At 43.4% G+C, this 23,347-nt stretch overlaps 1 protein-coding gene across 16 annotated transcripts in view; it reads right to left on the reverse strand.

Annotated features, from left to right (window-relative positions):
• The window catches only part of PTPRT (protein tyrosine phosphatase receptor type T), a 1,083,381-nt gene that overhangs the window by 570,887 nt on the left and 489,147 nt on the right, over positions 1–23,347 (reverse strand). For all 16 annotated transcript variants that reach the window (XM_070472652.1, XM_070472647.1, XM_070472651.1 and 13 more), the window contains exon 7: positions 2,483–2,776. In XM_070472652.1, the coding sequence (XP_070328753.1) occupies positions 2,483–2,776 (294 nt within the window). The remainder of the gene's footprint in view (positions 1–2,482; positions 2,777–23,347) is intronic.

The following is a 23,347-nucleotide window of genomic DNA, read 5'->3' on the forward strand; positions in this document are numbered from 1 at the left end:
AAAGAAAAAAGTCTCATTGGCAGGATCCAATCAATTATTTTTATGGATGAATACTGAATTGCAAAGCTGAGATAAGGCATTACCTGGTTTAATAACATATCCTTATGTCTTTTTAAAGTAGTAAGTTTTATAATCAGGTTTCAATGAGGAATTCTACCAACGATTGGTTTTTGAAACCAATCAAGAAAATGGTGTCTCCACTCATCACGGTGGTTCAATAACACTCAAAGGAATATCCCAAGCAATAGAAATACTCACCAACTTTGGGTTACACGCTACCAAGAGGCACTGCTGTTGCTGCTCGGCCGTGTCAGTCACACTGGACTCTTTGCAGCCCCGTGGACTGTAGCCCTGCCAGGCTCCTCTGTCCATGGGATTTTCCAGGCAAGAGTACTGGAGTGGGTCGCCATACCCTTCTCCAGGGGACCAAGAGGCACTAAAGTGGTCACAGTCAATTCTGCTATAACACTTGTTTCCAAAATGCAAATGTTCCCCAACATGATTGACACATTAGGGAACAATGTGAGTATAACAGGAATTTCACATTGGCTATGTGTGATGTTGCACACAGAAACAGTAGTACAGCAGAAAACTGCACTTAGCTGGACTGGGCCACATAGGAACCCACCAGGCGTGCCTGCCTCTAATATCTCTCTGCTCCCTCTGTTCACTGTGTGTGTTACAAGCCATGTTGATCCACACGTGGATCAACTTACCACCACTTTCAGACAGTCCTCCTCCACCACCTTCCAGTAGCTCATGGACTGCGGCCTTTCTGATACCCACTTCCACAAGCAAGCTTCAGGACGTTTCAAGGCAATGTGCCATTTGTATTACAGTTGTACGATTGTACACGTGTATACAGATCAACATGTGTAAGTATAGCTGTGCTGCCATTTTTACTAGGTTCCTCTCTTTTGGGTCTGTCACTAATGAAAGGTGTGACCCTGCCCCACTTTTCCATGAACCTGGAAGCTTTTATTGTGTAATTTTGAACAGTGCAATAATTTTTAGGCAAACATTATGTTGCACTATAGCCTAACTGTTTTATTTTTCTTTTTGTCCCATGGAAATCACTATACTGATGGGTCCTTCACTCCCCACCCAGAAGGCAGAAGGGATTCCTTCCCCCTCAGAAGTCAGTGGCTCATGTTGCCACGTCACTGGTCCTCCACTGGAGCACCTCCAGCTCTATATACCAAACTGATGGCACACAGCTCTCTATATATTTACCAATGTGTGACCAATGATCAGGGGCATTCAGGAAACCTTAGTGCAAATCCTGAGTGCGCTGCTGGCTAATTCTATGACTTTGGATAAAACGTTTAAAAATGTTGTCTCGATTCTTTCATTTATATATGAGATAAAAGTACTTATATCGAATGGTTACTTAAAAGTAAAATAAATAATATGATTTACAAAAACAAAAAAATCCCACATTAACACTCAGTCCTTTTGATTTCTTGAGTTGCATTCAAAGTCAGAACATCTAAGGGTACAAATCAGGGGTATAATCCTAGCTAGCTCCCCTTATTAGTAACAGCACAGAAGCCTAGATTCTTGGGGATATGGTTGGATACAAAGAACTCTCTCAGACACAGTTCTAGTCAGCAAACTCTTTAGCATCACCAGGAACTTCAGAGAAACTGTCAGAGCCTGCCTGAAGGAAACACTGAGCCAGGAGGCTGTAGGGATTTAGAATCCAGAGGACCTGTGGACAGACCATCCCAACCCAGGCTCCTAGTAGATGCCAGTAGCCCCCAAGGGACACACAGGCAGGAGGCTCTGAGGGATGAAGGCATTTCCAGAATCCACTGAGAGATGCTTTCATAGCCAGAAGGCACCAGGAGCACCCCAGGCCGAACTAGAACTAGGCGCTCTCAAGGACATTGTTAAAACCAAGAGCTCACTCGGGTCACAAGCCCAGTCCAGGGACAAAACTATAATCAGAAAGACACAGGATATGCAAGATGAATCAGAAGCACTCAGAGACACAGATCAAGTGAAGCCTCAGGTCACATAGTCAGAGCCAGGAGCCTCCAGAGATGCAATCGGAGCTGGACCCTTCAGGGACACAGCCAGGTGCCCTCAAAGAAACAAGATCAGGACCCCTCAAAGACAGAACCAAGAGTCCTCAGAGGTGCTGTCAGCAGTAGGAAGCCTCACATACTCCAAAGGTCCCAGGAGTATTTGGGGAGAAAGAACCAGTGTCCCAGGAAATACTGTCCAATTCAGGAAACTCTCCAGGACTAGAGAGGCTAGACTAGAGCTAGAGTTAGGTGATTCTTAGACTCACAGGTGAAGCCAGGAGGGCCCCAGAGATGCCTCCAGAACCTCAAAGCCAAGACCAAATACTGTTTTTTACCCCAACAGGATGCACACTCATATCAAAGAAGTTGAGGAGTGACTATCACAACTTCAAGAGGAGCATCACTCACAGCAACTGCACCTCTCAAAATAGAGTCAGGAAGAAGGGTCCTACCTGCACACTTGGTTCTGGTGGTGAGGGGAGGTCCTGGTGGGCCCGTGCCCCCTTCTCCTGGTCGCGTGAGCAGCACTCGGATCTCATACTCCACATCGGGGTCCAGATGCCACAGTTTATAGTTGGGAGAGTCAACGATGTGGGTCTCCGCCCAGGTGCCTGTGGTGGTGCGGTACTCCACCTCCTTCAGGATGATGGGGCCATCTCCAATGATGGAGTTGGCGTTTGGCTTAATCCACAGGTAGGTGGCCCCCACGGCCAGCAGCTCTGGAGGGGCGATGGGTGTGGGAGGCTCTGAAAGACAGGAATCAGCAGAGGATGTCAGACCCAAATGGTTTAGAGAACGGACTGCAAACATGTGAGGACAAAGGACAGAATTCCATACAGCCGTAGACAATAACCCAAAATCAATTCAGTTAATTAAATAATTATATGTAAATACCTGAATCAATACTTCTTCTTTAATCAATCTTCTCTGGTGGCTCAGATGATAAAGAATCTGCCTGCAATTCAGGAGACCCAGGTTCGATCCCTGGGTTGGGAAGATTCCCTGGAGAAGGGAATGGCAACCCACTCCAGTATTTCTGCCTGGAGAATTCCATGGACAGAAGAGCCTGGTGGGCTACAGTCTATGGGCTCACAAAGAGTTGGACACAACTGAATGACTAACACTTTCATCAAAACTCTTTCATTTAAAGAAAGGAAAGAAGGTCATTGTGAGGAAAAGATTTTTCCTGAACACAGCAAAGCTGCCTGGATTAATATTCTGTTTCCTATTCTCAAATGAGAACCACCCTTTACTAAATTAGAGTTTGGTTCAAAATCCATGGGAGTCAGGGGTTTACAAACACTTCTTTTATAGGAACACATAGATTGTTAGTGGATGATCTGTGGAATGGTGATAGGAGCTGAATTAGCAAAAGGATGATAGCATAATGGGAGTTCAACTTCTTCTTCCACAGCCCTAACAACTTCCTCCACAGAGAGAGGGTCATGATCACAGTGATGCCAGTGGGAAATCAAGGGTCAAGGGAAAAGCCATGCTGAGCTACTTTGGATCTCCTATGCGTTGCCACCTTTCTTCTACTAAGTTCTATAACTTCAGCTAAATAGACTAGAATTTCAACAGGCACTAACGGTGGCCTCTCCCTGGCAATTTTTAGCTCACTGGCAAAGCTGCAGAAATTAACAATTGCTTTATACTTATTTACCAGAAAATTTCATTTGCATTATTAGTGTCATTCTTGGGATATTAGCACCTCCATTTTGGTGGATTAAAAACCTGAGATCATATCTCAGGTGATCATATCACTTAACAAAGAGAGTGGAGCAGGTAAGGCAAAAGGGAACCCAGATCAGCTTGCCTTCCAACACCAAGCTCTCCCTTTGGAAGGCTGTTTATCTCTCGATACCCTCTGTCGACAAACCAGTGTGGGTATATTTGTTTTTATTTGTAGCAAAAATCAGCAGTGGAACAACAATAAAGAAGAGACCAGAAAGAGAAAACAATCCCTCTCCTTACCACCCAATATAATTGGCATTTTTTTATCTTCATGTTCCATTCCAATTTCTATTCATGTACTTAAGTCATTTTTGTGTGTAGTTACAGTAACACATAGATTCAAAGAAGATTTTGTTTTCTTCCCTCATTTATTACAACTAAAGGACTTTGTTTATATACTATGTAGATTTTACCACCACTGTCTTTAGTAGTGATAGAACAGTGCATCAGATAATTACAGTAATTATGCTCTGATTACTGGGCACATGAGTAGTTTCAAGTTTTGCGAAGGTAAATAATGCTGCAACAAACATCTTGGTGCAAATGATTCCAGTCCTTCTTGTCTTATATTTTCTTAGGACCAACTTTCAGGAAGTGGATTATCTGTCCAAGGGTATGAATAAGTTAGTGATTCCTGGTGTAGAACTAGGAAGTAAGGGTGGGGAAGGCATTTGGGATGGAGTACACCAAAGCTATGTTCAAGAACTTTTGGAGGGCCTCTGGGCTATTAAGGCAGGTATCACTTTCAGTTTGGAACTCAGGTGGGAGCTTTGGGAACATAGGTCTTATTCAGTGTTTTCTTTCTAATTATCTAGCAATGAAAATTCTCCAGAAAGAGAACAATTACTATGAAGCAAAGATGGACAACATTTTCGCAGTGTGACTTGAAGCAGATCTTCAGGGACAAGTTCAAATTGCTACTATTATAGCCTGCCATTTGGTCAGAGGAGGAAACTAAGCAGATTAGTCAAGCTAGATGCTTTTCTTTACAAAGCCATGGAGGTTATTACTCAATGCCTTGTTATCTCAAAGGTGTTTGCAAATTGATTTTTGGATAATTTGTTCCAGGTAAAGAAGTTAAGTTGGCAGGCAGATAATTTCTGAGCTCATCCTTTGTGCATTTTAAATATATAGACCCTTTGATCACCATTATCTACTCTCCAGAGTTCCGATCAGTCTCCAATGAGGCCCCAAGGGTGATATTTTTGTAGCTCTGTGATGACTCTGCCCAATTCCTTAGTAAAATTATTCACAGACAGGCCCTGGACAGAATGAAGATCAGCAGACTTCAATACTTTAAAGCTTGAGCAAGGGATTACAATAAGTTCTCTTCCATGGACCTCCCACCCTAGTTTCTACTCTCCTACTTTAGGTATTAGCAGTAAATTGCTGACTGCCAGAAAGAAAATCAAGTATCAGTCTCTCCAAATGCTTAGTCTCTTTTCATGCATTTCTGATGGTAGGTGCAAGTATAGTGACAAACATTCCCTCAAGGATACAAATGCGTCCATCTCAAATGTCACACTAGTTTACATGTCCATGTGCAGACTTGTCCTTCCCTGTGATCACTCAAGAATATATCACAAAGTACACCCCAGTGTTTCCTGTATCTGATGCCAACAAGCCATCAGATTATTCTTTTGTTCTTTCTGTTTTTAGTAATTTATTGATTTATAATTGGCATTCCTTAGAAGGCACATGAACTAGTGGATCAAAGAGAAAAAAAGCAGGAATGATTTTTTTTTTGGTAGGTACTGCCTTTTTATTTTATTTTATTTTATTTTCATTTATTTTTATTAGTTGGAGGCTAATTACTTCACAACATTGCAGTGGGTTTTGTCATACATTGTCATGAATCAGCCATGGAGTTACATGTATTCCCCATCCCGATCCCCACCTCCCACATTACAGGTACTGTCTTTTTAAATAATACACAGAAAGACTGTGCTTGTTTCAGTTTTCCTCTCTGAGATGAGCTATTCAGCCAGACACTGCAAGAATTCTATGAAGCCATCTAATCCAACCACCAGAGTCGTCAGAAAGGAAACCAAGAACCAGGGAGAGCCCATGAAGCTAGAAGGAGGTGAAGACAGCTTGAGAACTCAGGGCCCAGGTAGCATTTCTGCCTATGGTTTTCTCCTCCTATCCTTGAGATGCTGAAGCAAATAACCAGAAAGATCATTAAAAGAAGTCTATACAAGTAGTCTTTAACTTTGGGGGATACGCCAGATGCTATGGAAATGTGAGAAATTCTAGACTCTTCTCCTCAGGAAAATGTATATAAGCATACTACCTGAAGTTTTGTACATCATTTCAGGAATTCATGAACCTTTTTGAAGACCTTGCATGAATTCTTGAAGATTCAATGCTGAGAATAAAAGAGATCCACAGAGATTGTCCTGACAGCCCACATGACCCTAAGAGCTGATACTTCTCAGGGACCCTGAAGCCACCCTTTGTTGCAGGAGCTAAAGCCTGGGAGCACAGCCATGTAAGAAAATGGAACTTGATGTAGGGGTCATAGATCTAGTGCTTCCAGGCTCCCAAATACTTGGTGATTACAAATATGCTAAGATTTCCACCAGACCAAGCCCAGTAAATGTCTAGGTTCCCATGACCATGACCCACCCCACACATTCATAGATTCAACAGTTGGGCTAAAATATTTAAAGGAAAAAAACATGACTCTGCCCATTTAATGTTATATCTTATGTAGAAATCTTCCGCAGAGGCTGTCTTAGATGTTTGGGCTGCTATAACAAAATACCATAGATTGGGCGGCTTAAAAACATTTATTTCCCACAGTTCTGGAAGCCGAGAAGTCCAAGATCAAGGTGCCAGCAGATTTCAGTGTCCATGAGGCCTCTGTTATTGGTGTTTTCATGAGTCTTTTCACATTTGAAATGACTAATACCTCTCTATACCTGGCCCCTCACCATCAACTGTGCAAAGCCAGGAGGAAGTGTTTGATATCTGATGATACTCCTTGCTGACAAAGCTTGGAACAAAATCAACAGGGAGGAAGCCTGGTTTTCAGGAAGATGAGATCTGGGTTAGGAGATGGTTCCAACCTCCCTCCAGCCAGGAATCAACGCACTCTGAGAACAAGAACCCCAGGAGCCATCATCCCTGAGGCCTGGGCAGCAATTGCCCCCAACCGGTCAAGGCTCTCCTTCAAGAGGTAGGTGGTGAAGTGACCCCTTAATGCAATTCTGCTTCATCCTCAGGCAGCAATCTCCAGACCAATTCTGTCTTCCTCTTTCCCGCTGTGAGCACTTGTAACAGTTTGACTCCCCAGAAATTCCGACAGAGAGCAAAAGTGCTTCAAATAGCTGGAGAGCAAGCTTTGCGCTTGTGTATTGTCTGCTCCTGACAGAAATCAAATATTTTGAGAAAAACTGAATACTACTAAGATTGAAGTGAGCTCTTAGACATGTTTAAGGTGAATATAAATTGGCTTCTGAAACTATCACCCTCTGCCTGCCTCCCGGTCACCTTTCTAATTGCACTGCATTTACTGAAGCATATGAGTCCATGGGAACACCCTATCCTGCCCCACCCACCAACATGACACATATACCCAGAGACTATTTTATCACTGCCACATCCACACTTGCACACACGCCGTTTTTCCCAACTGGAACATCGTTTCTTTTGCTGTGAACCAAACCGTGTCCATTTTTCTTTTCAATTCTGCTTCATAATGCCTGTTGTGTAGACCGCAAGGCTAGGCACCCAGTAGATATTTCAAAAGCATCATGCTGGTTAGTTTTTCTACCAATCAGCATGCGACACTTTTGTATCAAATAAGGCATGGAAGATCAAAGAGGAGAAGAAACTCGAGTTTGGGCCAGGGCCTGAGTCTTTCTTTGTCCTTCTCTACTAGTTGGCTCCGTAACCCTGGACACACCACCCAGTCTTGGTGGCTCTCAATTTTTTTCTTTTTTTGGCTCTCAATATTTTCATCCTTAGCACGAAAGATGGTTCAAATTATAAAAATATCTGAATTTTCTGCCAAGGACCATAGGGGTTCTATGTGGATATGTTTACTGACACTACCTTGACTGTGTTGCCAGCAGGAGGCTGCACCTTCTCATTCATCTCTGGCCCATGAGGTTCCCAAGCAGAAGGCAGAATAAGTAGATATAGCATCCAGTCTAGCAGTAGATGTCGACTAGAATTAGTCTTTGTGTCTAACCTTAACTTATGGCCAATGTGCAATAAATATTTAATGACTTGTTTAAATGGACAGAGAAAATATCGGATAAGTTTTCCCAAAATAAGAGGTCGGGGTGGCAAGACAAAGAGAAAGAAAGTGTTATAGAGAACAGTGGATGGACATCCAACCTAAGAAATGAATATGTTTGGGAGAAGACATCAAATGCCTGGAATAGAACAATAATCAAAGACATAGCTAAAGAAAAATTTTTTGAGCTAAATGAAGGTCTGAATTTGCAGACTATGAAGAGCACAGCGGGTTATAGGAATAATGAATGATGTAGGAATAATCAATGATGAGACTCAAATTTAAGGACATACTGGCAATATTTGAAATACCAGACTAAAGAAAAATTCCCACAAGCATCTAGACAAAAACAGATCTTCATCAATACAAAACAAAAAGACTGAAAAATCAGTTCCCATACTTCATCATTTCAGTTCAAAACACAGGAATATAAGAGAAGGTGATAACAGCAATCATAACTACAAACAACAGCAGTGGCAGTTAACAAATGATGCACAGTCTTGATGAACCTGTCACTGTCCTTAGTGCCTTAAAGTATTAACTCATTTAATCTTCACAGCAACTCTAGGAATAGATAATATTATGATTCACATTTTTCTGAACAGAAGAAAGAGATGCAAATTAAGTAACGTGCCCAACATCAAACAGTTAGCAATTTAAAGAACCAGGATTGCAGCCAAGAAGTCGTACTGATGGGGTTTGCATTCCACTCACAATAGTATAATACACACACAAGATTTTAAGAGGATATTTCATATCCCAAGATGTTTATAGACAACTAAGTTGTGGTACATTGGCAAAGCCAATAGATAGACAAGTTTAGATTCTGAAAAATGCAGATGTATTATCTATATACACTACCTTAGAGAAAAACTGCTTGATGATAGACCCCAGTCCACACTGGGGTGAACTGAAATCATGACCTCTAAGATGGAGAAACTGGGGCAGTAGAACGATCAGTCCCATGGGATGATTACCAACACAAGACTCTTCTTTCTCAGGTAAAAGTCTAGAAGGGAACCACTGCCTCACGCCAGGCCAAACCAAGACAAAACCCAAACTTTAAAAGAAGACAGAAATCCCAATGGTATTTAGATTGTGCTTAAATGCAAGCAATTGCACTATGAATGGTGAACGCTTGCTCTGGGAATTACTCTGAAACTGGACATGAAAAATTTCCATGGAACAGTTTCTCCTTAGACAAGACTCTCCAAAGGTACAAAATCCCAATTTTAACTAAATTAAAAGGAAAACAAAAAAATCCATCTACCTATGCCTATTAAACTGTCTAGGCAGAAATATGCCAAATGTTGATGTTTCCCTTAGGATTGTGGGGAAACGAGTACTGTTTTCTTTTTTGTGTGTATCTCTACAAACATAGATGCTGGGAGGGATTGGGGGCAGGAGGAGAAGGGGACGACAGAGGATGAGATGGCTGGATGGCATCACCGACTCGATGGGCATGAGTTTGAGTGAACTCCAGGAGTTGGTGATGGACAGGGAGGCCTGGCGTGCTGTGATTCATGGGGTCGCAAAGAGTCGACTGAGCGACTGAACTGACTGACTGACTGACTGACTACAAACATCCCCTAATAAACCTGAATTGGGTGTTTATTGCAAAGATAAGCATATTAACTAAGTGTTTTTACATGTTGAACTTTTCTAACCAGTGGGACCTCTGTTGGGATTCTGCCCTCCACCACCAGGAGTATTTAACAGTCAATCTCCCCTCTCATCTGCCCAGACAACAGGTAACAAGAATCAAGAACCACATCCGTGTCCCTCTGCCAAGCCAGTTCTCCCCCCATAGCTCCTAATAAGGAGAAATCATGGCTGCTTTTGGCATGGCTCAGACACCTCCACTGCAAGTTGGGACTTGACTTCTGAAAGGTCCTCTAATCATAGCAACTAATATTTTACAGCGCTCTACCTGTTTCCTCATTCATTTTCCTCTAGTGCCCCACACAGCACACATCTTACAAGTGAGGAGACCAAGGCTCAGCCACTTTAGGTAACCGGCCTCGTCTCACACAGTGAAAGAGCAGAAGCAGGTGCAAACCCAGGCCTTCCCAAAGTCTGCCCCTTGTCCTCAACTCTGCACCAACCCTCTTTATGCTGTAAGTGTTGATATAAAAAGTGTGCTTCTGTTTCAGATCCACAGCCTGTGAGTTCAGCAGAGTCAAAGTGCTCACTTAGGACTCACTGTGTGCCAGGCACTGTGCTAATAACTTTATATGCAGCATCTTATTTAATCCTGGCACATTCTTCAGGCAGGGGATATTAGCAATCCCATTGTATAAACTAATTTTAAAAACCTTAAAGCTTAAGGAGGTTAATGGCTCACAATCACAAGGCTAGTAAGAAAAGGAACCAGGTTTCAAACTTAGGAAGATCCCAGAGCCGGGCTTGTAATCACTGCATTATACTGTCTACTGCTACTAGGATCCCCACAATGGAGGAAGATGAAATGATTTCTCTTTCAAGGTCACAGAGAAGTGGTTTTGGTGAGAAGAAGCCAGATATGGTAACTAGCCAGTCAGTACTTTGTTAACCTGGCAGCAATAACAGTCAACTATCTCAGAACCACAGATATGGAAGATACATGGAAAGACATTAGCCCTAACTGCCAGATGCAGAAATCCCTAACATGAGCTAAGACTCAGCTTGAAGCTTATCTCCAGGGATAAGGAGTATGGTCTACGGTGTTAACACAAGTAGTGAGGAGTTTTAATGGTGAGAAAGTGCTTTGAAATACAGTCTTTCTCCACCTGCTGTCCACCAGAATGTCACACCAGGCCTCCAAGAGCTGGCCTCTCCCAACCTCTCCAGGTTCCCTGACTACTGAGCTCCCCTCACAAGTGATACAGAGGTCGCAGGAGGTGCTCTTGCTGTGCTGGGGCCTCGGGTGGAACATTCTTCCCTCTCTGTCATCTCACTTTTCTCGTCTGAGTCATGTCACTGTATGGCAAAAACCACCACAACACTGCAAAGCAATTAGCCTCCAATTAAAATAAATATATTAATTTTTTAACAAGTGAGCTCTCTTATTTTTTTTTTAAACAAATGAACTTATATATAACACAGAACTAGACCCACAGACATTGAAAACACACACATGTGTACTAAAGAGGAAGGGGATAAATTAAGAGACTGGGGTTAACATATACACACTACTATATACAAAATAGATAACCAACAAGCAACTACTGTACAGCACAGTGAACTCTACTTAATATTTTGTATTAATAATGACCTATAAGGTAAAAGAATCTAAAAGAGAATACACACACAAACACATATATGTATAAAGGGACTTCCCTGGTGGTCCAGCAATTAAAATTTTATGCTTCCAATGTAGGGGGTGTGGGTTTCAATCCCTGGTCAGAGAATTAAGATCCCACATTCCATGTAGTGTGGTCAAAAAGTAAAAATAAATAAATAAATAAATAAATAAATAAAGCAAAATGGTATCACATTAAATGATCCATTAAAAAATAATATGTGTATTTGTGTATATAACTGAATCACTGCTGTACATCTGAAACTAACACATCATTGTAAATCAAGAACAGGTAAATAAAAAATAAAATTAAAAAAATGCTGGTTCTACAGATAAAAATATGAATGGACTTCCGGGAGAAAAAAAGAGTGAGCTGTCCTCTGGGGCACTCTCCTGGCTGTGAGCTCCGTGCTGCAGGGTGCCTTAGCCCAGGCTCCCAGAAGCAGAGCTTGAGACAAAGATTCTGTGCAGTGACTAACTGGAGGAAAGTTCTCAGAAGAAGGTGGACCAGGGAGCCAGGATGTGACTTTGTTAAAGACTAGGCCATCCTCATCCCAGAGATGCTCTGGGGCAGAAAATGCACAACTTCCTGGCTCCTCACTGAAGCAGGGGGGGCAACCTTTTGTCTCCCCGGTTATTAATTGGATATGGGCTGTTTAGGGGTGCAGGCATTGCCCCCCAGTCAAGCAACTTGTCCTTGTAGTCAAGGAAAAGTATCCTTATTTCCTAGGACTTCTGCAGCTAGACACCACAAACTGAGAGGCTTAAAACATGTATAGCCTCCCAGTTCTAGAGCTAAGAAGTCTGAAACCAGGGTGTCAAAGGTGACCTGCTCCCTCTAAAGGCTCCAGGGAAGCCTCTCTGGCACCTTGATTCTAGTGTTTGATCTTGATCCTCTTTGGCTTGGAGATGCATCCCTCCACCTCTGCCTCCATCTTTACATGGCTTTCTCCCTCTGTGTCTCTCTGTCCAAATTTCCCTTTTCTCATGAGGTCACTGGACATACTAGGTTGGTGCCTTCCTTCTTTTCCTGTCTCAATTCCCCTCCACTCAACCAGTGTTCCCCTCAAATTCCAAATAAACTATTTTCAAACCCCTGTCTCAGGATATTCTCAGTTTGGAGAAATTCCCATTAAGATATTATGATAGTTTTATTCCTAGTCTTTAAAGGAATCTCCACACTGTTCTCCATAGTGGTTGTACCAGTTTGCATTCCTACCAACATTTTTAAGAGGGTTCCCTTTTCTCCACACCCTCTCCAGCATTTACTGTTTATAGGCTTTGTGATGATGGGTGTTCTGACCGGTGTGAGATACCTGACTGTGGTTTTGATTTGCATTTCTCTAATAATGAGTGATATTGAGCATTTTTTCACGTGTTTATTATAGCACTGAAACATATACATTCAGTTCAGTTCAGTTGCTCACCCATGTCCGACTCTTTGCAACCCCACGAACTGCAGCACGCCAGGCCTCCCTGTCCATCACATATACATTACCATATATAAAATAGATAACAAGGGTGAGTTTGATGCATGATACGGGGACCCAAAGTCGGTGCCCTGTGACAACCTGGGGGTGGGGGGTGGGGAGGGGACACATGTATGCCTACAGCCGATTCATGTTGATGTTTGGCAAAAACCATCACAATGTTGTAAAGTAATTATCCTCCATTTAAGATAAATGAATAATTTTTTTAAAAAAATTACAAAAGCTGGGGCAAGTTACTTAACCTCTCTGCACATGAGTTTCCTCATCTGTAAAATGGGGGCAATAGTAATACCTCCCCCATGGAGGGTACTATGAGGATTAGGTAAGGTATTGCATTCAAAACCCTTGTAATAGTCCTAGCACATAACAAGTATGCTGTGTTAGCTACTATTATCTTCCTCCTCCCAGCCAGGAGTCCATGGAGTTAGTCAGCAGTCGGTGGGAAACAGCTGGTGCCCCCATTTCGCGCCCCCCACAGAGAGACACAAAGATCCCATTAAAGGCATTCCCCTCGCTGTGTCAGGATGAAAAGGCGCCACAGTCCTCCCAGTGTTACTCCTGCCAGCTCTTCCACAAGTAAGTACATTTAGAGCTCAGCCTCGGTCTACTTCACAGGGTCGTGCTGCAGCCAATGCATTCATTTAAAGATGCATAATTCAGTAACGACTTAGCACCAGGAGAGAGTTTGTGATCTGCAACACTCGACACTCAGTCTGCTCCTGGCTCCGCTGTCCCCACCAGAGCCTTGACATTTTTGAGAGGACTCTTTGCTGGGTCACATCCCAAAATTAAGAGCCGAATCATCACTCTAGAAGGGCCTTTTCTGTCCTCGCCTGCTAATCGAGAGTCCTAAGAAAGTATGACTCGAGAGTCAATCTCCCCCAGAGAGGGGCCTAGGAGAGCCTGGACTCTATATCTTCAGAATCAGAGGCCACACTGCAGAAGCTTCTTGTCCTAGAGCAGTTCAGGGTATGCAGACTGCCACCCTTTGCCCAACAGCCCTGTTATGGAGAACAGGGTGGAGGAAACTCGTGCCTTCGCCTATTTGGATCTCTGAGTTCCAAAGACATCCAAGTCTACACTTCTGTATGCTAGGGAGGAGTCCTAATCTCCAGTATTTTACATGGTGGAATTGCCTTTGAGGATGTGATTGAGTTAAAGATTTTGAGTGGGGAGAGGATCTTGGAATAGCCAGACAGGCCTGATGTAATCACAAAGAACTTTATATGTGAAATAAGAAGACAGAAGAAACAGACTCAGAGAGAAACTGAAAGAGGTTGCACAGCTGAACATGGAGGAAGGACCACGAGAAAAAGAAGGCAGGTGGTCTCTAGAAACGGCTAAGACAAGGGAATGATTCTCCCCAGTGGCAACCCACTCCAGTACTCTCACCTGGAAAATCCCATGGACGGAGGAGCCTGGTGGGCTGCAGTCCATGGGGTTGCTAAGAGTTGGACATGACTGGGCGACTTCACTTTCACTTTCCACTTTCATGCATTAGAGAAGGAAATGGCAACCCACTCTAGTGTTCTTGCCTGGAGAATCCCAGGGACAGGGGAGCCTGGTGGGCTGCTGTCTATGGGGTCGCACAGAGTTGGACACGACTGAAGCAACTTAGCAGCAGCAGCAGAGCCAAAAGTAATGCAACCCTGTTGACCCATTTTAGCTTCCTTATCTTTAAGACAATAACTATGTGTTGTTGTTGTTTTTTAAGCTGCTAAATAACTTTGTGGTTGTTAGTTACAGCAGCCCAAGAAAACTAACACAAGAGTAGATCAGATGGAGCAGGGAGGGAAGGCTTCCTGCAGGAGTCAAGCCATGACATGAAACGATGGGAGAGTTGACAGGCACCTGGGGAGAAGGGAGGCTCCCCAGAGATGAGAGAAGATGGGGACACATCCTCCGCAACACAGATGAGAGTCGGGGAACAGCAGCAAGGTGATCTGAGAGGTCAGTGGCGGCCAGATCAGGAAGGGCTTCCTGAGAAGCCTGAGGCTTTGTAAGTGGTGGTGTGACATAGACATGTGGTCTCTTTGGACACTCCTCTTGAGTGCTGGCTGAATGGGTCTGAAGGAGAGAGACTACAGTCAGTGGGAAGTTGTGTCCATTACTGACAGATGATGATGGAGGTCTGGACCAAGATGAGGACCATTGGCTTGGATAGACAGAGTCAGAGGGACTAGAAGATTGAATAGGACTTGGTCACTCAATGGATCTAAGGGGCAAGGGAAGATGGGATCAGTATAAGGCTAGGAGTCAATAGGCTTGGTGAGGCCACAGTCTCTCCCTGACCTCCACAATGCTCCCCCAGTCCATATAAGTGGGTGTCCACTTCACTTTCCCTACCCAGAACCCCAATGCACTACAGACTTCTCCACACTATGCCCAATGCTCACCACTCCATCCCTTTGCATGTCCATATTCATTTTCGCTCACAAAAGGCAGCATGATATATTGAACATTCAAGAATGTTGGATCCAACAGATAGAGGTTGGCTTACGACCTCTGATAACTTAATTGCATGACTGTGGGCAAGTTACAGAACTCCTCTGAGCCTCAGTTTCTTCATGTGTAAAACCAGGATAATGGATCATATCTCACTGGGTCTTTGTGAAGATCAAATGTAAATGCCTGAAACAACACAGACCCTAAATAAGCACGAGTTATTAATACTCTCACCCCTCTTGACCTCCTATGCTGGTCTTTCTCCCCACCCCATAGCCCTCTCCGTTAATGAGCCATTGGATCTAGCTTTTCAACTCTCCTCTGATCTCCACTCTGAGCATCTGGGCACTTGGTAGCACATGCGATGAAATCATTTTCAGCTTCACGCATGAGGAAGCCACTCATTTCCCGCCAGGATAGGCAACTCACACTCAGCAAGCACCAGGGGCAGGGGGAAACATGGCAGCCAGCTTAACAGAACATGTCTTGAGAAAAGCAAGAAGAGAAGAAGAGGGGATGCTGAGAGGGAGGAAAGAAATGCGAGATTCAGGGCAACTTGAGCCCAGGCAGCTTCATCAGTTATTATACTGCCAGGCACAGTGAGAGAACGAAGGGGCTGGGGCTTTGGAGATATTGTCATTTTGCAAATTTCTCTCCTTGGCATATCCCTATGTGCAAGGGGGAGATGCATAATTAGTCTCTAAGCTGCTGAAATGGCTGGAAGTGACTAGAAGTATCGACTGCTCTGAAGTGTCAGGAAGGGGTGTCCAGATGGATTAAGAGGCTTATCCATAACAGCCTGCTCAGTTTGTGGGGAGAGTTTAAGAGATGATTACCCCCTTTATGTTAAGGAACTGAAAAATTAGCCTCTTCCAAATTCCCCCAGGCTCCCTCTGCACTCTGCCACATCCAGCCTGGAGAGAAACTTAGCAGAACTTAATAGCATCTCTTGGGGTAAGAACTTTGAAACAACAGGATAATGCACAGTCCCACAGGCCATGGGCCACTGTCCCCATCCCCAGAAGCCGCAATTCTGGCTCAGCCAGTAGACACTGGATTCTGGGAACAGGATTAAGGGCTTCTTGCTGGTGCCCACCGCAGGCACCTGCAGCTGGGTACTTCTGTGCCAGATAAAGCATCAGTTAGGGAAGAGAGGAGACAAGGAGCAGAAGGCAAATTTCAAGCCCTGGTCTAGACATTTCTAACATCCTAATCATGTGAAAGTGAAAGTCAAAGGTCCTGTCCGACTCTTTGCAACCCCAAGGACTATACAGTTCATGGAATTCTCCAGGCTAGAATACTGGAGTGGGTAGCCATTCCCTTCTCCAGGGGATCTTCCCAACCCAAAGATCAGACCCAGATCTCCCACATGGCAGGCAGATTCTTTACCAGCTGAGCCACCAGGGAAACCTAAAACATGGACTTCTCAATATAGGCACAGGGAATCCAAAGAAATAAAAAGCAACTTTCAAGGGGATCTACAAAGTGACAGGGCTTTTGGATGGAACATTTTCCTGGGACAGAATTCTACTGGAAGATAGACAGTAAAATAAGCTTGAACTTTTTCACACATGAAAAGGTTTCAGGGAAATACCACCTTGAGACACATTCTTTCATAGAATACCAAGAGAAGAAGTAGTTCCACACTCATTTTACAAGCCCAAGATAACCATTATGCAAAGAGGTTACAAGCATATCACAAGAAAAGACACTTTTAGGCTAATATCTCTCATAAACATAGAAACAAAAATCCTACACCTTATATTAGCAAACAAAATGTGGGGATATATAAAATAAATACTAAATCCTCACTCCTTCACCTCACCCTTAACCCCTGGGAACCCCAAACCCATTCTAAAATTTTGACATTTCAGAAATGACAATATATCATCTTGCAGTTCAGTTTAGTCACTCAGTCATGTCTGACTCCTTGTGACCTCATGGACTGCAGCATGCCAGGCTTCCCTGTCCATATCATCTTTGGGGTTTGACTTCTTTTCACTAAGTGTGATTCCCTGAAGATCATTCAGCTTGTCTACATCAACAGTTCATTCCTTTTCATTGCTGAGTCGTGTTCTATGATGTGGCTGTACTACAGTTTGTTTAACCAGTTACCTGTCGGAGAACATCTGGGCTGTTTCCAGTTTTTAGCTACTACAAATTGGGCTGCTATGAGCAACCATAATTATACAGATTTCCATAGTTCTTCCTTTCTCTGGGATAAATGTCAAGGAGCATACAGTTCCTAAGGCATATGAGATTTCAGACTGTCAAAATGCTTTCCAGAGTGGCTATACCATTTTATACTCCCATCATCAAGTGATCCAGTTTTTCTGCATCTTCACCAGAGTTTGGTGTTATCATTCTTTAGCCATCCTGATAAGTGTATAGTGTTATCTCACTGTGGTTTTAATTTATACTACCCTAATGGCTGATAGCGTTTCATGTGCTTTTTTGCCATTAGTCTAATCACTTCAGTAAGATGTCTGATCATAACTTTTGTCCATTTTCTCACTGGACTGTTGTTTTGGGTTGTCTGGATTTTCTTGCTGTTGAGTTTTAAGATTTCTCCATATACTCTAGATATTAGTCCTTTGTCATGCAGGTGGTTTGCAGGGTTTCCCCCTCTATAGCTTGTCTTTTCATTTTCTACACATGGAGCTTTCCCAAAGCAAAAATTTTAATTGCAATGAGGTTCAATTTATCAATGTTTGCAGTTATAAATCATGCCTGTGATGTCAAGTCTGTGTTAATTTTTTTGCTTCTGACTATATTCAAAGTCATCAGTGCTCAAAAGTAATTGCAGATTTCGGACTGGGCTCAAACATTCGGTTGACAAACACAAACTATCCTTGGCTCTATTTCCTGCCATACAAGTTTTCTCATTTCAACACAGAAATGTTGAAAAATATGTCTGGTTTGCTTTGAAAGTTTTAGTCGCACTCTTCATTTAATTTTTAGAAGTATAATATTTTTAAAAGCATGTTTTCAATCAAGATGATGGATAGTTGCTTAAAAATGGGAAACAGGAAGCATATTCTCAGAACCATCAAAAAGATGTAAGCCAGTAACATTCAGAACAATCTAGAAGGCCTGGATCCAACACAACACTGTCCTTCAGAATCCCCTCATGGAGCTTAACTGGGAAGAAGATGGGAATACTACCCCAAATTCAATTAGTGATCACTATTAAGCAGCTCTCAATATGGACAGGGTAAGATAGACTGAGATATTTATTTAATATGTGACTTCTATTCCTGGAGAGCTGCAAAGAGCTAAAACTCAGTATCTCATGTGCAAGAAAATTCTGAACATTTGCAAAAGATCACCCCTTTACAACAAGGCTTAAAGACACCCACCCCCATGCCCACCCACAATGGTTGTGGCCAGTCTCTAAAATGGTCCATGGAGGCTGGCTCCTGGAATTCACATCCCTACGCCTACGCTGCCCCTCTGAGAGTGGGCGAGCCCTCTTGGCTCACTTCTAGCAGTTAAGCAAAGGTGACGTGATGATGGAACCTCTGAGTTTAAGTCATAAAAAGACTACCATCCTGCATGCCTTTTCTCTCTGTTTATCTCCTTCTCCCTCTCCACTTGCCCCACGGCCTTTCCCCTTCTCTCCTGCCCTTCCCTCCTTCCTCTTCTCCCTCCCTCTTTCTCTCTTCTGACTCATCTATCCCTCTCTCCTCTTTCTCTCTCTTCCTCCCCTCTTTCTTCCCTCTCTCCCGGCTCCTCTTCCCTTCCCCTACCCTCTCTCTCTCACCCTTCACTCCTCCACCCTTCCCTCCCCTCCTCTTTCTGCCATGTTGTGAGTTATCTTAAGTTGAATCACGCATCACAAATAATACCTTCTGTCAACAATTCATGAGGCTCTGAGGCTACCCGCTAATGGAGGCTCTGAGGTCCACAGTCATGGAAGTAGTCTTTTCACAGGACCTTCTAAAGACTGCCATGTGTGGGCATCTGGGATCAGACCCTCCCTCCATCAAGCCTTAGGAGGACTACATCCTATGAGAGACCTCAAGCGAGAATCACCCAGTTAAACTGTATCAGGATTCGGGCCCATGCCCGTGAGGTAATAAAGGCTTGTGGTTTTAAGCCACTACATTTGGGGGTAAGTTGCTTTGTAGTCACAGGTGACTGATGCACCATACATATTCCACAGATAACTAATCATTTGGAGGAACATCACCAAACTTTTTGTTACTGAAAAGGCTAGGAGTTAGTATAATAAAGAGGCACAATCAAAATGCACACACACACATACATATGCCTGAAGCTTCTTTAAGATCAGTTTCAGTATTACCTTTGAAGTTGAAACTCACAAACTAGGCAAAAGACTGGGGGAGACATAGCCATATCTATTTGAGATAAAAATAAAAGAAGGCAGCCTACTTTTGTGGAAGGATGCCCTCAAAGGAGACATTTTCAATGTATTTAAAAATGTACTTGAACACTTGGTAAGCCCAGTACTTTATTTTGCAGTGGTAAGCAAAGAAGGAAATTAACATCTGGCCATTCAAAATATTTCTTCCATAGATTATATGATACTGATACCTATGAAAGCATTAATTTGCTCATTACTTCAAATAAAGAAGGAATTGTCAACAAGACATGGACAGATGTTTGCATGAATGGAACTGAATGGACGATGGACAAAAGAGTTTTTGTGGGGTAGAACAGAGGGGTCTAGACCAAGGAACGGTGAATTCAAACGTTCGAGCAGTTGGAGTATGATTTGCTAATAAAAGCTAGCCCTAAAATCTGCCTCTTTATTCCTTAATGGGGTGATATAAAATGGAGGACAAGTTTAAAACTCACCTTTGTAGTCATAGTTGTAATAAAATGAAGAGTGAATTTGAAAGCTTGCCCTGCTCAGGAGATATACCACGGCCTATTCGAGGGGGCACATTGATGGCCTCAGTGAAATTGCCACCATTCTTCATTGAGGAAAAACACACACACAAGTAATAACAAAGTTTTAAAAAATCTTGCCCAAAACCTCATCTAGATCTTAATCAGGAAAGCAATCTGATTAAAGTCACATATACCAAAGGACAAACAGGTTTAATGTAGCAATTTTCCCAAGGTATTAACATTTTTTTTTAAAGAATTGATCTCTAATGGCATCATTCCTACCGAGCTCTTCACAGCTTGAAGGCCTTTATGGCCTCTTTAAATTGCCCCATGAATTTCTGCTCCTACCTTTGATTCCCCTAACAGAAAAGAAATGTACCTTTGATTATATGTTCCTACTTGGAAACCCCAATGAGGTTTCCCAACAGTTAGGATGTACTCACGATTGACCCCAAACTATCGATGTTCTGCCCAGAAGGCTGATGTGGGAACACTGGGGGGTCTCAAGGCCAATTCAGAAGCTAAAGTAACCAGTTGCTTTGCAAGAGAGAAGCATAAATGGAGCCCCTTGAAGAAATGGGAAGATTGCTATTAAAACTCTGCAGGGCCTCGTGTTCACAGGAGTCCTTTGAGAAAGCTCAACTCTGCTCACCCTAAATGGCTAACAGACTGGGTTTCTCTAAGTCCATTCCCCACACAGGCCCCAAGGACTATTTTTTACTAAAGGATCCCTGTATGTTCTTTTTTTAAAAAAATTTTTTTTAATTTGGAAGACAATTGCTTCACAATATTATTTTGGTTTCTGCTGTACAACAAGATGAATCAGCTATATGTATACACATATCTCCTCCCTCTTGAGCCTCCTTCCCACTTCCCCTGCATCCCACCCTCTAGGTCATCACAGAGCACTGAGCTGAGCTCCCTGGGCTATATAGCAGCTTCCCACTAGCGATCTGTTTTACAGGAGGTAGTGTGTGTATGTCAACATGTCAACACTACTCTAAAATGATCTTCAGCGTTGCAACAGTGCCTTACAACTTAGCTGCACATTAGAATCACATGGAGGGGTCTGAAAGCCCCTGCCATTTAGGTCTCAATCCTACACCAATGAAATCAAAATCTCTGGGGTGAGGCCCAAGCATCATTTTTTTAAATTTCCCAGTTATTTCCAATGTGCAGCCAGGTTTGAGAATCACAGGGCTGCACCATTCATTCATTCATCAGAATACTTCCTGAACACTCACTATATGCATGGCCTCTTAGTGACCTTCAACCACCCCCTGTTCTTTAGTAATACTGCATGTAAGAAAGTAAGTAAGTGTTAGTCGCTCAGTCGTGCCTGACTCTTTGTGACCCCATGGACTGAAGCCCACCAGGCTCCTCTGTCCATGAGATTTTCCAGGCAAGGATACTGGAATGGGTTGCCATTTACTTCTCCAGGGGATCTCCCCAACCCAGGGATAGAACCCAGGTCTCCTGCACTGCAGGCAGTTTCTTTACCAACTGAGCTATAAGGGAAGCCCTAATATTGCATGTATGTCGGTGTGATTCCAGCACTGGGGTTAGCAGTGAATGAACACTTAAATGAATGAATGATGAATGAATGAATGGCCTTCCTCATCTATCTGCCTCCTCCTGACTCAAAATCCAGAGAGGAGTTCTAATGTTCACAGAGAGCCCTGCATTGATTAACCCAACCAACAACTCACAATTATGTAGAGATAATGCACACACACACACACACAAAAACAAGTAGGTAGGAAAGGCAAGTGATGGTGGAGAAAGCCAATCTCATGATATCTCCTTTGCCAACAGCCTAAGAGCAGTAAAAAGCACAGTCCTGAGGGGCCAATGTATCACCTCTTATTCTACACCCCTACAAAAGCCTTGTGGAGTGAGGTACCCAGCCTATTTACACTGAATCATACATGAAATATCCCTGGTCATCATGCACTTGCTTGAAGAGCTAGATCTTTCAAGGCCCTTCTAACATCTCAGTTGTTTCAGAAAGCCTCCCTGACATGTTCCAAAGTGTGGTACCTGGGATGAAGACAGGCGCACACCAATGTGCATTTATCTATAAACTAGTTTAATAGTTGAAAATGTACTTTTGCTTGTAACCGAAACCTATCTGACTTGAGTTCATTATAGTGATGTAGTGATTATTATAGTGATATGAAATCTCATTTGAAAAAGCAAGGAAGGTGTCTTTTTTAAAAGCAAGAGTGTCAAACAAATGAGAGAACAGATGAGAAAAAGAAGTCATGATAGGGGCACAGCAAAGACAGATGTGTAGGAAACGGAGGCCATGATGGCCCCATGACGCTCTGCGTGGTCTTGCTCATTTGTGTCTATGCCTTTCTCCCTAACAATAGTCACTGCAAGGTGGGGAAGGTGGCCAGTCCTGCTCTTACACCCCTCACGGTGCCAAGCCAGGGCCTCACACAGAAGTTTGAATAGAAACCATTTTTTCTTCTATCGCGTTACCAGTCACATTTAGGTTAAAGGCAACTGACAAAGGAATGAGCCCGTGAAACAATTCGGGTCATGGCTAAAAATATAAAATTGATATGATCCTCAGGAACAGCCCTAAATAGATGAGGTGTCATGTCGCCCTCCTCCCAATCCCTGCTCCCCAGCCAGGCACATCCTAATCCTTCTCCCAGACAAACCGCAGCAAGACCGGCATTGCAGACTCTGCTCCATGAGCCTGGCCACCGGCTGACCGGATCTGGGAAGGCACTTAAGTCACAAGAGATTTGAGAAATTTCTTGACACGGTGCTCCCCCCTCTCTAAACTCCTGTTTGGGGTTTCTCAGAGTATCAGGCCTGACAAAACAAAACACAAACCTCCTGTCAAAGGGACCACCAGCCTGAGAAGCCCTTGGAAGTCACCTTGCCCTTTGGGCCCATGCTCCACAGGCTGCGGCTCCTGGGGTCCCTCCAGAACATGTGGCCCCCTCCCTGTCCCTCCCATCCAGACTCAGCATCCCCCACTGAGAAGCCCCCTGGCAGGGGCTTTGTGGTATAAAAGGATCTGACACAGCTTAGGCAACAGGCAGACACCGGGCGCCTCATCGACACAGCGGATATTTTCTCAGTTAAAAAAATGTGTTCTCACTTAAGAATGCTAATGGCCCGTGCACAGAAATAAAATCCCTGACCTACTTTGAAGCTGAACTTATTAAACAAGTCGACCTTATTACTCAGAAGAGACTGTAAAACAGTAGAATAAAGCCCAAGTGGAATTCCTCGCATCCTTCTT

Source organism: Odocoileus virginianus, chromosome 9, assembly GCF_023699985.2.
Source record: "Odocoileus virginianus isolate 20LAN1187 ecotype Illinois chromosome 9, Ovbor_1.2, whole genome shotgun sequence".
NCBI classification, from domain to species: domain Eukaryota; kingdom Metazoa; phylum Chordata; class Mammalia; order Artiodactyla; family Cervidae; genus Odocoileus; species Odocoileus virginianus.